Below are 17,492 nucleotides of genomic sequence, written 5' to 3' on the forward strand. Positions count from 1 at the left end.
GGCAATACTGGTGGTTTGGCAGATACTACAGGGAAAGGACAATCTCAAATGGCTAATACTACCAAGGGGATGAATCTGCAAGATGCTACAGGTAAGGGTAAGGCTCAAATGCAGGATAAGGATGGATTTACCCCTATTCATCCTCGTGCTAAGGGTCATGGTCAAAAGAGGCCTTTGAAAGAAAAATTATCTGATTTAGGTTTTAACCGCTTTGAGGTGCTGGATAGTATGGTTCTAGAGGAGGGTATTCCTCATCCTATCTCTTCTGATCCAATTTGCCCAGATGAGAGATCTGTTCCTAATGATCTTTGTGAGGTCCCTGTAGCTCCTGTGATAGAGGCTCTGGTGACTCCTGCAGTGTTGGAGGATAATGATGTTGTTTTAGCTGACTTGGTTAAGGATGTGCTACCATCAGGTAAGGGCAAGGGTTCTCCTCTCCCCTTGGGGTTGATGTCTCGACCCTTTAAGCGGGCTTCTTCTACTCCTCCTCTAAGGAGTGGGTGCAAAACAGACCAAGAGAAGATTAAACTCACAGGAGATATATTGATTGAGTCTGGTTCAGTGAAACCTTTGGATTCTCATTTTCCCAATTCTACCCAATGATGATTATTCTCTCATGGAATGTAAGGGGGTTGAATAGCATCCCTAGACAAAAGGTTATTCATAACTTGGTGGTTGATCATAGCCCTAATGTTTTTTGTATCCAAGAGACTAAGCTCTCTGTGGATTCTATGGTCCAACATGCCTCTAGTATTTGGTCTTGTGGCCAATGCCAGTGTGTTGGGGCAACAGGTAGTGCAGGTGGTTTAGCTATATTTTGGGATCCTCAAAAAATTTCTCCTCTTGGCTGGATGTCTTCTCGCTCAACTCTCTCTATGGTAGCTTCTGCTCTAGACTTAGGAGAGGTAATCATGGTTACTAATGTGTATGCACCTATTGATCTTGTGGGAAAGGAGGAACTTTGGGAACATATTCAATATGTTAGACATTGTCATCCTTATCATCCTTGGGTGTTAGCAGGGGACTTCAATTCAGTTTTAAGTCTAGAGGAGAAGCATGGTGGTTTGGCTAGATTGGGGCCTTCTTTTGCTCTTCTTCGGCAACATATATCTCTTTTGCATCTCTCTGATGTTAAGCCTTCTAATGGTCTCTATACCTGGAATAATCGCAGGACTGGTGTTACTGCTATCTCAGAACGTCTGGATAGATTTCTTGTTTCTTGCTTCTGGGTTAGTGGCACCCTTACTATCTCTTCAGAAATCCTTGATTGGAGGGGTTCAGATCATTGGCCAATCAAATTTTCTGCTATAGCGGCTTATGTTCCGAAGCATCCTCCTTTTAAGTTCCAGTTGATGTGGCTTCAGTACTCCTCTCTTCATGATTGTGTTTTCTGTTGGTGGAAAGATGGTGCTCCTGCATATGGTACTGCAATGTTCTCATTTTCTAAAAGGCTTCAATATGTTAAAAGGCAGCTCAAGATATGGAATAGGGAATGCTTTGGGAACCTTCACTTTATGAAGAGGCTTGCTCAAGAAGATCTTGATGTCATCACAAGGGAGATTAGAGATCGAGGTTTCTCAAAGGATCTTGGCAAGGCTGAATCCCTTGCTTCTAGAGCTCCAGAAGAATGGGAACTTCAAGAGGAAATTTTTTGGAAGCAAAAGGCTAGAGTTGATTGGCTCCAAGAAGGTGATTGTAACACTGCCTTTTTCCATAAAATAGTGCAATCTTGCCGGAATCAGAGCAATATCTCTTCTTTGGTTAATTCTCAAGGTATCCAACTGAATTCCTTGCCAGCTTTGTTCCAGGAGGCTATTTGGTACTTCTCTACCCTCTTCTCTGAGGACTCTCCTCCTGCTGATAATGAAGAAAATCTTATTTTGTCCTGTATTCTTTCCCTTATCACTCAGGAAATGAATGATTATCTCATGCGTCCTATTTCTTTGGAAGAGCTGGAGGAGGTGGTCTTTGGCATGCCTAAGGGGAAGGCTCCTGGTCCTTATGGATTTCTAGTTGAATTCTTTCAGGAATTTTGGGACATCATTAATCATGATTTGTTGGAGGTGGTTAAAGAATCCTATGCTAGCAAGCAGATGCTTCGAGCTTTCAACTCTACATTCTTGACTCTTATTCCTAAGAGAGAGGGTGCTAATCAATTGGAGTTTTTTAGACCAATTGCCTTATGTAATGTGGTTTGCAAAGTTATTACTAAGCTTATTGCTAAGAGATTGAAAAGATGGCTTCCCATTATTATCTCAGAAGAACAAGGTGGTTTTGTTGCTGGCAGACAAATTTTGGATGGGGTGGTTATTGCTACTGAGGCTATTCACTCTATGGCTACTTCAAGGGAGAGAGCCATGTTTGTTAAGCTGGATATGGCTAAGGCCTACGATAGAGTTAAATGAAGCTTCCTAAGGAGTATTCTTCTTTCTTTTGGATTTAGCTCTGACTGGGTGAGTTGGATTATGAGTTGTCTTACTTCTGCCTCTTTTTCATTTCTTATTAATGGTCAACCTTCTCAACTATTTGGTGCTTCTAGAGGCCTCCGCCAGGGTGACCCTCTCTCCCCATATCTATTCATCATCATGGCTGAAAGCTTGGGCAAATTCATTAAGCATCAGGTGTCCCAGAATTCTATTCAAGGCTGGCGGTGGGGTAATGGCTTACCTTCTCTTTCCCATCTTCAATTTGTTGATGATTCTGCTCTTGCCGGTCTTGCTAGGATCAAGGAAGCTGAAGCCTTTTGACATGCTTTGGACATTTATTTGGCAGTTTCAAGCCAAAAAGTTAATGAGCACAAATCTTCCATTTACTTTTTTAACACTCTTGATTCTATTCACCACAGGATTGTTGGTATCCTACGGTTTCAGATAGGATCACTTCCTTTGACTTATCTTAGCATCCCTATTGCTATTTCTAGGCAGCCACGTCTCTTCTAGCAAAATTTGATTACCAAGCTTTAGGATAAGGTAAATCATTGGACTCATAGATGGCTTTCTACTGCTGCTCGGGTTACTCTTCTTCAAGCTGTTATCCAAGCTCTTCCTACTTATCGAAGCATGGTTCATGCTGCACCTATTTACTTTCTCAAGGAGTTTGATGCTCTTTCTCGACAATTCTTTTGGAGTGGTAATTTGCGTAGTACTAAATGGAGCTTGGTTAATTGGGCAACTGTTTGTAGGCCTAAAAAGAAGGGTGGTCTTGGTCTTCGATCTGCTCTATTGAGTAGTCAAGCTTTGGCTGCTAAACTTTATTGGCGATGGTGCTTTGGACAACATCAACTTTGGGCTGGTATTATCACTCATAAATATTTTCATGGTGCTGCTCCTTGCTCTGTTTTTGCACTTCCTCTTGAAGGTCGTGGCTCAATGGTTTGGCATACTTTGAAGACAGGTGTGATGTTGGTAAAGAGGGGTCTGTTTTGGATATGTAAAGGAGGTTCTCAAGATTTGTTTTGGTCTGATGCTTGGGATGGATTCCCTTCCATTTTATCCATATACCCTCATCTTCAGCCTCTTTGTGACTCTTTTCTTGCCGCTGGATGGGATAAAGTGGCTCATTACAAGACTCCTTATCAATTGGGACCTGTTGTTGGTTACAGATGGAAGCATTCTTCTGATTGGCCTCCTGGAGGTACAGACATGGATCGTCATGAGCTTTCTCAAATTTTGGCCTCTAAAGAGTGTTCTTCTTTGCTTGGTCCAGATGTTTTGGCTTGGGGCGGTACCTTGTCTGGTAAATATCATGTCTCTGCTGGGTATCAGGAGATAACTAGACAATTATTTGGGAATGTTGAGGTCCCTTGGTGGAAGCAAGTTTGGAATAAAGTTTCTTGATCCAAGTGCAATTTTTTCATGTGGCTAGTGGCTCACAACCACTGTCTTACCTAGGATAATCTTTGTAAACGTGGATTTTAGGGCCCCTCTTATTGTGTTTTGTGTGGTAATGGAGAGGAGTCTGTCTCCCATCTGTTCAAAAGGTGAATAGGGGAGAGGACCCAGTACTTGAACACCCTAACTTCGTGCTTATCAAAACCTTACGTAAAAATTTCAAATCGCTCCTAGTTTTTTTACAGTGGCTTACTTGCCCAGTCGCCTACTTATAACTAAGGTTTCAAGTCCACGTCACCTCCCTTATGATGCCACATCAGCTTGCTTTTTGCCAAGTTGTCCAAAACAACCCAAAAGAAAAGTGAGACCAATGGCCATGCATAAAGGGTACCCATAGTTGAACAGCTGATGTGGCATCACATATTGGTTAATTTTTATAACTAAAGGTACATTTTATTCAATTTTGGGTAGTTAGCATTGTACTAACAACTTTAAAGTCACAAGTATTGATACAATGTTGTTAAAAAAATTGGATATTAAGTCAACAAGTGTAGGTATCAAGCGAACAACTCCATTCACAACTATTGGAACGCGTTCAAGTACTGGGTCCTCTCCCCTATTATTAGGACAAGTTTTGAAATTTCACCGTCACCTGTGACTGGTGTACTTATAATGACATCTGATCATTTTAATATTAATTATTTTGCTTTCTGTGAAAAATATTGATTGTCAAAACAAATTAGTCTTGTCTTTTTTATTTGTATGACACAGATAGCAATAAGATTAGTCAAAATAATTTGTAAAAATGTTTGTAGGATGCTATTCAATTTTCTTAGATTTGATCCTTCGTGAGGTTGTAAGAAAACACTAAGTGCAAGGAAAAAAACGAAGTTCAAATTGCATGAGAGGAATGAGAATTATGGTTAAGATTTAAACAACTTGATCTTTCTATTTTTTACCTTGATGTTCTCTTACATTGTGATGGTAGATCGAAGTGACATAATATTGATGCTAAAAGTTTTACACAATCTAACCCCAAATAATCTAAATCTTAAAAAAACTAAATAACATGCCCCAAATAATCTAAACCTTAAAAAAACTGAATAACATGCTATGAATTGTAGGAATCTAACCAATTTGTTTGTAGGATGTTATGCTACCAATTTCACCATACAGAACAAGTATCCATTTACAATTTGGCCTGCAAGCTTCAATCCAAGCGGTGGATCAAAACTCCAATCTGGCATGCGGACAACACTTACAGTCACTTCAAATCAAGAGGCAGGAAGAATATGGGGGCGAACTGAGTGCAATTTCAACGCACAAGGAATTGGGGCCTGCTTAACAGGTGACTGTGCGGGAGTACTCAGTTGCCAAGTGAGTGGAGCACTTCCTACTACCATGGTTGAATTCAAATTAGCTGGCAGTGGAAACCAGGATTATTATGACATATCTCTTGTAGATGGTTTCAATCTGCCTGTCGCAGTTTTACCCGATCTTAATCTGCCCGTTGGAGTTTTACCCAGTTCAGTGAATTGCAATGCCATTTCTTGCAGCAAGAACAGCACTGCAGATTGTCCGGCAGAACTAAAGAGTGATGGAGCGTGCAAGAATGTATGTTTGGCGTTTCCTTCTAATGATCAGTATTGCTGTAGTGGGCAGTTTGTGGATGATTGCCAACCTAATGATTATTCTAAGTTTTTTAAGGGGGAGTGTCCTCAGGCTTATAGCTATGCTAAGGATGATGCTTCGAGCACCTTTGTTTGTCCAACGGGGGTTGACTATACTGTTACTTTCTGCCCTTGATTCCATTCAGCTAGGGATACCATATATTTAGGGATACGAAGGTTTGTTTGGGCATTTTATTAAAACATGTATAACTTTCTGATAATTTTGTATATTTGAATTGAATGCTTAAAAGTGTTTTTTTTTTTATGAATAGTTTATAGTTTCTGGCTGCGGCCATGTTGTTTATTCCAGCTTCGGCCGTTTGAATTCATTCGCGAGGTGATCCTATATCCTCCGGCCCTTTTTTTGTGAATTGTAATCTTAGTAAATTTTATTAATTGAAAAGGACTATTCATCAAAAATTGAATGCTACCATAAATGATGCTTGTAAGCCAGGTGGACAACTTTTGTTATTATTGTATGTATACTTCATTTGTTTCAGCATGTGAAAAGTTTTGTTATCCTTGATGACAACTTGAATATTTATCTATTGAGGGGACAATCAGACATGGCTCATGAAACTTTCATTTTTGTAATCGAATTTTGAGAGTAAATCAAATTTAGTTTTAAATTTTTTTAAATATTCAAATTTATATATTTAATTTTTATTTTACTTATATAGGCAGTGCTCAATAGTTTACTTCAATTTTTTTCTGAAAAAATATTTATAACATACTATGTACTCAATCTTTCAAACTTCCATACTTTACATTGGAATGCCTGCCTAACTTGTCCTAATTTCACTGATACATTTGATGTTATTTTCAGACGACTAGAGCATTGCGTTAACTAAAATCTTTCAGAAGTATTTCAGAGTATTAATTATGTTTTTTTTCTAAAATATGTAAACTATACGGAATTAAAATAAATCAATTCAAAATTTCATTTTTCGTAGTCGAATTTTGAAAGTAAATGAAATTTAGTTTTAAGTTTTTTAAAAAGATTCATATTTGTATATTTTATTTTTATTTTACTTATATAGGCAGTGCTCAATAGTTTTCTTCAATTTTTTTCTGAAAAAATATTTGTAACATACCATGTACTCAATGTTTCAAACTTCCATACTTCACTTTGGAATGCCTAACTTGTCCTAATTTCACTAATACATTTGAGGCTATTTTTCAGTCGACAAGATAGAATTTATGAATTTAGCCTCAGTTCACTCTTCACAGGGACCTAACGGGTATCACTATGTATTGCTCAAATGCTTCTCCACCTCAACTGTAAGGAAAGTGATTGCTTGACGAAGCTTTTAGCTTCAAGTTGGTCCGTTTGGATTCCTTTACACCTATAAAATGGTCGGGGGAAGCAACCTCTCCTCTATGACCATTCATTTTGTGGTGTCATTACAATGGAAATGGGATCGGACCCTCTTTATATAAGCCGTGGAGGCGCTAGTCTTCTTGTGGTGTCATTGCAATGGAAATGAGATTAGACCCTCTCTATATAAACCATGGGGGCACTAGTCTTCTTGCTTGGAGGATTTAGAATTATAGATTAGGGCCAAAGAATGAGATAGTGAGTGTTTTGGTTAGATGAAGGGTAGAAGAAAAATTTGTGACTCGTGAGAAAACATTGTTTCTTACAAGACACAATCCTCTCTACCAACAAAAAAGCCCTCAACCTACACGGATAGAATAGATTTAAGGAAATGGATCCTATAAAGGGAGAATAATATGTTGGATGTAGGGTATACTAAGAGGAGAGGAGTGAATAAATATACCCCTTAACAATTTTGAATATTTAATCAGCAATCCACATAAGAAACAAACAAAGTACTCAAATCTCTATTTGGTGATGGAGTAGCCTTAGAAGAGTGACCAAGCTCGTCCCAATACAACATATATAATTTTTGACCCATGCTAGTAAATGCATTTATTAGGTCTTCCTTCATTAGTATTGCTTCATATTTTCTCTCCATAAACATATGAGTTCACTTTCATGTTGATGATTCTGCTCTTGTTGGTCTTGCTAGGATCAAGGAAGCTGAAGCCTTTCGACATGCTTTGGATGTTTATTTGGCAGCTTCAGGCTAGAAAGTTAATGAGCACAAATCTTCCATTTACCTTTTTAACACTCCTGATTCTATTCAACACAGGATTGTTGGTATCCTACGATTTCAGATAGGATCACTTCCTTTGACTTATCTTGGCATCCCTATTGCTGTTTCCAGGCAGCCACGTCTCTTCTGAAAAAATTTGATTACCAAGCTTCAGGATAAGGTAAATCATTGGACTCACAGATGGCTTTCTACTGCTGCCCGGGTTACTCTTCTTCAAGCTGTTATCCAAGCTCTTCCTACTTATCGAAGCATGGTTCACGCTGCACCTATTTACTTTCTCAAGGATTTTGATGCTCTCTCTCGACAATTCCTTTGGAGTGGTAATTTGCATAGTACTAAATGGAGCTTGGTTAATTGGGCAACTGTTTGTAGGCCTAAAAAGGAGAGTGGTCTTGGTCTTCGATCTCCTCTATTGAGTAGTCAAGCTTTGGCTGCTAAACTTTATTGGCGATGGTGCTCTGGACAACATCAACTTCGGGCTCATATTATCACTATAAATATTTTCATGGTGCTGATCCTTGCTCTGTTTCTGCAATTCCTTTTGAAGGTCGTGGCTCAATGGTTTGGCATACTTTGAAGACAGGTGCGATGTTGGTAAAGAAGGGTCTGTTTTGGATATGTAAAGGAGGTTCTCAGGCTTTGTTTTGGTCTGATGCTTGGGATGGATTCCTTTCCATTTTATCCATATACCCTCATCTTCAGCCTTTTTGTGACTCTTTTCTTGCCACTGGATGAGATAAAGTGGCTCATTACAAGACTCCTTATCAATTGGGACCTGTTGTTGGTTACAGATGGAAGCATTCTTCTGATTGGCCTCCTGGAGGTATAGACATGGATCGTCATGAGCTTTCTCAAATTCTAGCCTCTAGAGAGTGTTCTTCTTTGCTTGGTCCAGATGTTTTGGCTTGGGGCGGTACCTTGTCTGGTAAATATCATGTCTCTGTTGGGTATCAGAAGATAACTAGACAATTATTTGGGGATGGCGAGGTCCCTTGGTGGAAGCAAGTTTGGAATAAAGTTTCTTGGTCCAAGTGCAATTTTTTCATGTGGCTAGTGGCTCACAACCGCTGTCTTACCTGGGATAATCTTTGTAAACGTGGATTTCAGGGCCCCTCTTATTGTGTTATGTGTGGTAATGGAGAGGAGTTTGTCTCCCATCTGTTCTTCCATTGCTCCTATTCTACTCAGATATGGCACCTTTGGTGGAGCGCTTGGGGTTTCTCTTGTCGGCATGCTTCCTCTTTGCCTGAGTTCTGGGCCCGCTTGGGTACTGCTCCCTCCAAGTCTTCTTTTCTCCATGTTGCTTGGATTGCTGGCTCGTCTTTCATGCTTTGGCATATCTAGTTGGAGAGGAATCGTCACATATTCCAAGATGTTCGGCTTGGTGTTTTGCATCTTTGGTGGAAAATATCACATTCTCTTCAGGAAACTATTCTTGTGAAGTGTGAACTTGATGGGGGTATGGATCCGGTTGATCTTGCTATCTGTAATCGCCTCAATTTTCATCTGCAGGATGGGGCTGCAGCTCATAGGTTTCCTTCTATGTCCAGGCAGCTTCACCATCAGAGGAAGGGTCGGGTTAACTGGGATGGGCACTGGACTCCTCCTCCCTATGGAGTTCTAAAAATTAACACTGATGGTTCTTCCCGTGGGAATCCTGGTTTGGCTGGTATTGGCGGAGTGGCTCGTTGTAGTTCTGAGGATGTTAAATTTTTCTTCTCAATTCATAAGGGTGATTATACTAACAATCTCATGGAAGCTCAGGCTATTTTATATGTTGTGGAACAGTGTTGCTTGCGGGGATGGAGTAAGATTATCTGTGAGTCTGATTCCCAGGTGGTGGTGAACATGCTTTCTTCGCAAGAGCTTGAAGATGTTAGTTGGAAGTCGGCCACTGTTGTTAAGCAGATTCTTTTCTTCTCTTCCTCTTTTCAGTTCATTAGGTTCACGTATATCCCTCGTGAATGGAATAGAACTGCTGATTGTTTAGCCAAATGGGCATCTAGTCATGATCCGGGTTGGAATATTAGGGATGGGAGGCAACTGTCCTTTGAGATGGTGCAAGAATTTGATGATCTTGTTGCTCAGAATTGAGCTCCTTGTTGAGCTCTCCTTGTTGTATTCCTTTCTGTCTTAATAAATTTTTACCCCTCTTTTTGCAAATATTCTTTAAATGTTAAATACTACTTTTATTTAAAAATCTTTTTACCATCATATAGATATTAAATCATAGAATAGTAACAATTTATTATTAGTTTCAATATAATACTTGTTATCTACAAATCTTCATAGGGCAGCTATGAGAGCTTTATCCTTGAACTTGGGAATGAGCCCAAGAGGGTTAAATTGTGAATAGTTCTTAAATTCCAACCTCCTCTAGATTTTAAGAGGTGAAATAGAAAAGAAACAATTGTTTATACTTTAAGAAGTGAACTAGAAAAAAATAGTTATTTATATTTTAGTTATATGATTTTAGAGCGTACTATTTGTAAAAGAAAACAAAAACTCAAACAAAACAAAAACAATTCCATTTTTGAAAAAGCTCTCTTATCCTTTGGAAAAACAGTCAATAAGTACGTCGACTACAAGGAAAATAAATCCAATTAAATCGATAAAAACCAGAATTGATTGGGCCCTGGGTAATTGAGAACAATGGCGTCTTCAATTTATGAGTATCTGGCTGTTCTTGTTATAGGATTTTGTGCTTCAATAGCAGGTTTATAACTCATCTTTCACCTTTGCCAAGTTATTAGAACTTTTTTTACTATGGACCTATGTAATCTCATTTAAGATCTTTTTTTCCTAGTGTTCAAAACAAATTCAATTCAATTATCTTGCTATTCTTGGTATAGTTTTGTTCGCTTCAAATCAAGAGTAGGTGTGTACGACAAGTCTGTTTTATACAGTAACTCTGTTTTCATGTTCACCTTACTTACAATGTGCTGAAATTGTATAATACTTTTCCTTATAACAAATTTTAAGACAATTGACCGATCAGTTGATAACTGAATATAAATAAGAGTACTTTCAATTTTTAAAAAGTAAATTAAACCTGATTTCTAATTTATATGATGGGCAGTTGGTATGTTTTCTGTTATTCCTGTTATTCCCAGACTGATTGTACTCATCTCACCTCCTATAACTCCTGTAATGTCTATCTACAAAATAAATAATAATAATAAACAAAATTTTCTCTCTATTGAAAGGATTTGTAAAAGTGTTTGCAGGATCAAAAGGTGAATAGGGGAGAGGACCCAGTACTTGAACACCCTAATTTCGTGCTTATCAAAACCCTACGTAAAAATTTCAAATCGCTCTTAATTTTTTACAGTGGCTTACTTGCCCAGTCGCCTACTTATAACTAAGGTTTCAAGTCCACGTCACCTCCCTTATGATGCCACATCAGCTTGCTTTTTGCCAAGTTGTCCAAAACAACCCAAAAGAAAGGTGAGACCAATGGCCATGCATAAAGGGTACTCATAGTTGAACAGCTGATGTGGCATCACATATTGGTTAATTTTTATAACTAAAGGTACATTTTATTCAATTTTGGGTAGTTAGCATTGTACTAACAACTTTAAAGTCACAGGTATTGGTACAATGTTGTCAAAAAAATTGGATATTAAGTCAACAAGTGTAGGTATCAAGTGAACAACTCCATTCACAACTATTGGAACGCGTTCAAGTACTGGGTCCTCTCCCCTACTTATCATTATTAGAACAAGTTTTGAAATTTCACCGTCACCTGTGACTGGTGTACTTATAATGACATCTGATCATTTTAATATTAATTATTTTGCTTTCTGTGAAAAATATTGATTGTCAAAACAAATAATGATAAAAAGAAAAAAAAACAGTAGTCTTGTCTTTTTTATTTGTATGACACAGATAGCAATAAGATTAGTCAAAATAATTTGTAAAAATGTTTGTAGGATGCTATTCAATTTTCTTAGATTTGATCCTTCGTGAGGTTGTAAGAAAACACTAAGTGCAAGGAAAAAAACGAAGTTCAAATTGCATGAGAGGAATGAGAATTATGGTTAAGATTTAAACAACTTGATCTTTCTATTTTTTACCTTGATGTTCTCTTACATTGTGATGGTAGATCGAAGTGACATAATATTGATGCTAAAAGTTTTACACAATCTAACCCCAAATAATCTAAATCTTAAAAAAACTAAATAACATGCCCCAAATAATCTAAACCTTAAAAAAACTGAATAACATGCTATGAATTGTAGGAATCTAACCAATTTGTTTGTAGGATGTTATGCTACCAATTTCACCATACAGAACAAGTATCCATTTACAATTTGGCCTGCAAGCTTCAATCCAAGCGGTGGATCAAAACTCCAATCTGGCATGCGGACAACACTTACAGTCACTTCAAATCAAGAGGCAGGAAGAATATGGGGGCGAACTGAGTGCAATTTCAACGCACAAGGAATTGGGGCCTGCTTAACAGGTGACTGTGCGGGAGTACTCAGTTGCCAAGTGAGTGGAGCACTTCCTACTACCATGGTTGAATTCAAATTAGCTGGCAGTGGAAACCAGGATTATTATGACATATCTCTTGTAGATGGTTTCAATCTGCCTGTCGCAGTTTTACCCGATCTTAATCTGCCCGTTGGAGTTTTACCCAGTTCAGTGAATTGCAATGCCATTTCTTGCAGCAAGAACAGCACTGCAGATTGTCCGGCAGAACTAAAGAGTGATGGAGCGTGCAAGAATGTATGTTTGGCGTTTCCTTCTCATGATCAGTATTGCTGTAGTGGGCAGTTTGTGGATGATTGCCAACCTAATGATTATTCTAAGTTTTTTAAGGGGGAGTGTCCTCAGGCATATAGCTATGCTAAGGATGATGCTTCGAGCACCTTTGTTTGTCCAACGGGGGTTGACTATACTGTTACTTTCTGCCCTTGATTCCATTCAGCTAGGGATACCATATATTTAGGGATACGAAGGTTTGTTTGGGCATTTTATTAAAACATGTATAACTTTCTGATAATTTTGTATATTTGAATTGAATGCTTAAAAGTGTTTTTTTTTTTATGAATAGTTTATAGTTTCTGGCTGCGGCCATGTTGTTTATTCCAGCTTCGGCCGTTTGAATTCATTCGCGAGGTGATCCTATATCCTCCGGCCCTTTTTTTGTGAATTGTAATCTTAGTAAATTTTATTAATTGAAAAGGACTATTCATCAAAAATTGAATGCTACCATAAATGATGCTTGTAAGCCAGGTGGACAACTTTTGTTATTATTGTATGTATACTTCATTTGTTTCAGCATGTGAAAAGTTTTGTTATCCTTGATGACAACTTGAATATTTATCTATTGAGGGGACAATCAGACATGGCTCATGAAACTTTCATTTTTGTAATCGAATTTTGAGAGTAAATCAAATTTAGTTTTAAATTTTTTTAAATATTCAAATTTATATATTTAATTTTTATTTTACTTATATAGGCAGTGCTCAATAGTTTACTTCAATTTTTTTCTGAAAAAATATTTATAACATACTATGTACTCAATCTTTCAAACTTCCATACTTTACATTGGAATGCCTGCCTAACTTGTCCTAATTTCACTGATACATTTGATGTTATTTTCAGACGACTAGAGCATTGCGTTAACTAAAATCTTTCAGAAGTATTTCAGAGTATTAATTATGTTTTTTTTCTAAAATATGTAAACTATACGGAATTAAAATAAATCAATTCAAAATTTCATTTTTCGTAGTCGAATTTTGAAAGTAAATGAAATTTAGTTTTAAGTTTTTTAAAAAGATTCATATTTGTATATTTTATTTTTATTTTACTTATATAGGCAGTGCTCAATAGTTTTCTTCAATTTTTTTCTGAAAAAATATTTGTAACATACCATGTACTCAATGTTTCAAACTTCCATACTTCACTTTGGAATGCCTAACTTGTCCTAATTTCACTAATACATTTGAGGCTATTTTTCAGTCGACAAGATAGAATTTATGAATTTAGCCTCAGTTCACTCTTCACAGGGACCTAACGGGTATCACTATGTATTGCTCAAATGCTTCTCCACCTCAACTGTAAGGAAAGTGATTGCTTGACTAAGCTTTTAGCTTCATGTTGGTTCATTTGGATTCTATACACCTATAAAATGGTCGGGCGAAGCAACCTCTCCTCTATGACCATTCATTTTGTGGTGTCATTACAATGGAAATGGGATCGGACCCTCTTTATATAAGCCATGGGGGCGCTAGTCTTCTTGTGGTGTCATTGCAATGGAAATGAGATTAGACCCTCTCTATATAAACCATGGGGGCACTAGTCTTCTTGCTTGGAGGATTTAGAATTATAGATTAGGGCCAAAGAATGAGATAGTGAGTGTTTTGGTTAGATGAAGGGAAGAAGAAGAATTTGTGACTCGTGAGAAAACATTGTTTCTTACAAGACACAATCCTCTCTACCAACAAAAAAGCCCTCAACCTACACGGACACAATAGATTTAAGGAAATGGATCCTATAAAGGGAGAATAATATGTTGGATGTATGGTATACTAAGAGGAGAGGAGTGAATAAATATACCCCTTAACAATTTTGAATATTTAATCAGCAATCCACATAAGAAACAAACAAAGTACTCAAATCTCTATTTGGTGATGGAGTAGCCTTAGAAGAGTGACCAAGCTCGTCCCAATACAACATATATAATTTTTGACCCATGCTAGTAAATGCATTTATTAGGTCTTCCTTCATCAGTATTGCTTCATATTTTCTCTCCATAAACATATGAGTTCACTTTCATGTTCTTCCAATAATGCCTTTAGTAATAGACATAAAAGATGGAAAAAAAAATCTTATTTAAAACTTTGGAAACTTCATTTATAGAATTCTAAAAATATCATCATCAATGTCCTTTGCCTCTTTTTGAATTTATTTTAATAAGAATCAATATCTACATCTAACTGATCCCCATATTTTAAGAAAATAAAAAATTAATAATTTATTTTCTTCAAAGGCAGTAGAGCCATATCAAACAAATTTTTGTATCAATGTCTAATACAATTACATTTTCCCCCTTCTTATCAGAAGCACTAAGTCGATACTTATCATTATCTGGTTCACCTCCAAAATCAACTTGTACATCTAATTCATCTCCAAGCTCAACAACAATTAGATCAACCTTGGCAATCTTAACTTCTTAATCTATTTCTTCTTTGAAGTTATCAACATAGTAGTTCTTTTCCTTCTCTTACTAGAGGAGATTTCCTTTTTGGCCTTCTTTATCGACAACATGGGGAAAAATAACCATGAGATAAATTCCATAAGGAATGCTAGTAGGGTTGTGAGTAATACTGATGAATACAGATCTCTCTTCTTTGAAAAGTCTTCTCCATGTCTTATTTCTTCCTTATTTGTTTGTCTACATTTTTCAAAATACTTTTCATAACTCTCTTCCCATTAATCTCACTATATTTTATTGAGTTATACCAAAAGTTTACTTAGAAGTGTCTATAAAGACAACATGGAGTACTTTGACATAAATTGCAACTAATTCCTCATACATTTAATAACTAAGTATTAGTATCCAGTATGTCCTCAGTTTAACAACTTTCATTATGCATTTCATTTATCTGTAGTTTTAGTGAAAGTGATATTGTTTTGATTAGGTAATAGAAGGTTTGAAGGGGACCCAAAACTCCAACAAAAAAACCATGGTCAGGAATTGGTTTTACAGGGACCAACAACCAACATAAATCAACAAAATAGCAGGGACCAAAGGTCCAAAAAAAAACTTAGTTAAAAATTTAGATGAGATCTTTAATAGTACTAGTAATAGATATGCCTAAGATAACAACCTCTTTGAGAAAGTCTTGAATATTATTCGCAGGAAGCTCGAGGTACATTTTCTTAGTGCTTTGTCTAGTTCTTCTACTCAAACCACTAGCCAATAGCGGTGCATGACCAGTCAAGTTAGCTTCATTTGTAGAAACTTTTCCAATTGAAGCAACAACAGCTAGGATGGATGAGGTAACACCCCGCATACCCATCTCACTATCCTTAATCAATTTTTTAAGGGAAGCTTCATAATCTTGAAGTTTAGTTGGGATGTTCCCAACCAAAGATTTCAGCTCCCTCCACTTCTTACTTTCCTCATCCAACTTTACTTGTAAACATAGGGACTTCTCCTGCAAGGAAGAAATAGATAAGTGAAGTTTTTTAATTTCATTATACATCCAATTTTCCATCATCATCCCAATATTAGTTTTCTTTGACTTTATTCAAAAATTCTAGAACGTTATTATCACCCTTTAAGTCTTGGACACCCTCAAAATCATCATTTTCTAGAAAAATATTTGTTTTGAGCATTTCCTTAATATCCTAGTTTTGGGTATTGGGCTCATTATCAGCATCAAGATTAATATCTTCATGACCACATTTGGCCACAAAAGCATTAGTTGACATTGGATCAAGGGAAAGGGTAGCAATAATAGAGGAGTTCTTAGCATGCTCTATATCTAGTGTATGGATAATCAAGTTGATTAACCCATCTTTGTCATTATTACTATTCTCCTTCCAAATATTATTATCATGCAAGACCTCCTTATTCACTATCTTTCCACTATCATCTTTAATGATAAAACCTTTGATCTTGAAGGGAAAATGAGAGCACCCCAAAAATTCATATGAGATTAGTATGCATATCATGTATCCAATATTTCCTTCTAATAAGCAAATACAAGTGCATACTACTATGCCATAAAAGCAAAAATAGACATAGTTGATTTCCCACAATTAAAACCTTAAAGGAAAGTGATTACAATTTACTAATCTAAACAAATTTCAGTAGCATTATGACATATAGATTATTATTCTACAATCATAAAACTAGAAGAATGTGACATAATAGAGAACATGGATATATGTGGAGAAATCCTTTCCGTGTAAAAAACCCCACCCTCCAAACCATCAAGCTAATGTATTATTCAGCAAGAACTTACAATACATTTTCAGCCTTCACATGGAAATTTTTAACTTTCTCCATTCTAGAGAAAATTTGGCAGCATAGCCTTGTGCAAATAACTTTTCATCTCTCTCTTAATTCTCTACAACAATGCTTTGTACTTTTAAAATTTTTATACAAGAGGAAATAGTTTCTAAAGCATTTATATTCAATGCATCTTCAAATTATTTTAGAAACTTCCTTATGCATAACCCTTGCATAAAAACAAAGCATAAGATAATAAATCACCAAAAAATAGAACCTTTCTATTTTTCTACTCCAAATTTCTTTTTGTGGAAGAATCCAGCTTCTTTTAGCAAATTTTCAAGAAAGCACAAATAAAGTAATGAATCGTGGTAAGGCTAAGTCACTTTATCCCAACAATCTCCCACTTGATGAAGACCTCACAAGATTCAAACTAATGAAACTATATCATCATAGCCATCCATGAAACAGCATAAATCATAACTTATGCTCTCATGTTCCAACTAGACACCTGTCCCAATAACACAAGCATAAGATCCATGTCATAACAAAGGCTACACACTATTGCCACCACTCCACTATGCTCATGAGCTATATAGAAGTATTAAAAAAATTCAACTTCTTAGCCCAACAAAACTATGAAGGCATCCTCCAAAGAAAAATATAAATCATTAGCCAAAACAACAACAAAACTAATTGGTCCAATCCAGTTGATAAATCCATGACGATAAATGCTAACCCATCCAATGCTAGAAAACTCATGCCATCAACGTAAGCAACCCACAAACTGCAACCTCAAGCTCTATGTGCAAACCAGTTGATGAAGACCAAACACATACAAGAACTCCTAGTGCATGGGTAATGTTGAATCTGAAAAATTAAAAGCATACTGAGTCTACTG

General features: G+C 36.7%; 2 protein-coding genes across 2 annotated transcripts in view; both read left to right on the forward strand.

Moving 5' to 3' along the window:
* The window catches only part of LOC149559680 (pathogenesis-related 5 protein Cup a 3-like), a 56,726-nt gene extending 51,090 nt beyond the window's left edge, over positions 1 to 5,636 (forward strand). Inside the window, exon 2 of the mRNA XM_089827459.1 lies at positions 4,955 to 5,636. Within this exon, the coding sequence (XP_089683585.1) occupies positions 4,955 to 5,636 (682 nt within the window). The remainder of the gene's footprint in view (positions 1 to 4,954) is intronic.
* Positions 5,637 to 10,272: 4,636 nt separating this feature from the next.
* Positions 10,273 to 12,543, forward strand: LOC149559681 (pathogenesis-related 5 protein Cup a 3-like). The gene is made up of 2 exons (XM_089823489.1): positions 10,273 to 10,336; positions 11,885 to 12,543. The coding sequence occupies exons 1-2, from the start codon at positions 10,273 to 10,275 to the stop codon at positions 12,541 to 12,543; spliced, it is 723 nt and encodes a 240-aa protein (XP_089679615.1).
* The last annotated feature ends 4,949 nt before the right edge of the window (positions 12,544 to 17,492 follow it).

Source organism: Cupressus sempervirens, chromosome 4 (genome assembly GCF_028749045.1).
Source record: "Cupressus sempervirens isolate cs-2001-9-10 chromosome 4, ASM2874904v1, whole genome shotgun sequence".
In the NCBI taxonomy this organism is placed as follows: Eukaryota; Viridiplantae; Streptophyta; class Pinopsida; order Cupressales; family Cupressaceae; genus Cupressus; species Cupressus sempervirens.

What these genes read in the sequence shown, in the direction of transcription:
- LOC149559681 (XM_089823489.1), top strand. Translation starts at nt 10,273, where the DNA reads ATGGCGTCTTCAATTTATGAGTATCTGGCTGTTCTTGTTATAGGATTT. An exon ending in ATTTTGTGCTTCAATAGCAG is followed by an intron (nt 10,337 to 11,884) that starts GTTTATAACTCA and finishes ATTTGTTTGTAG; the next exon opens with GATGTTATGCTACCAATTTC.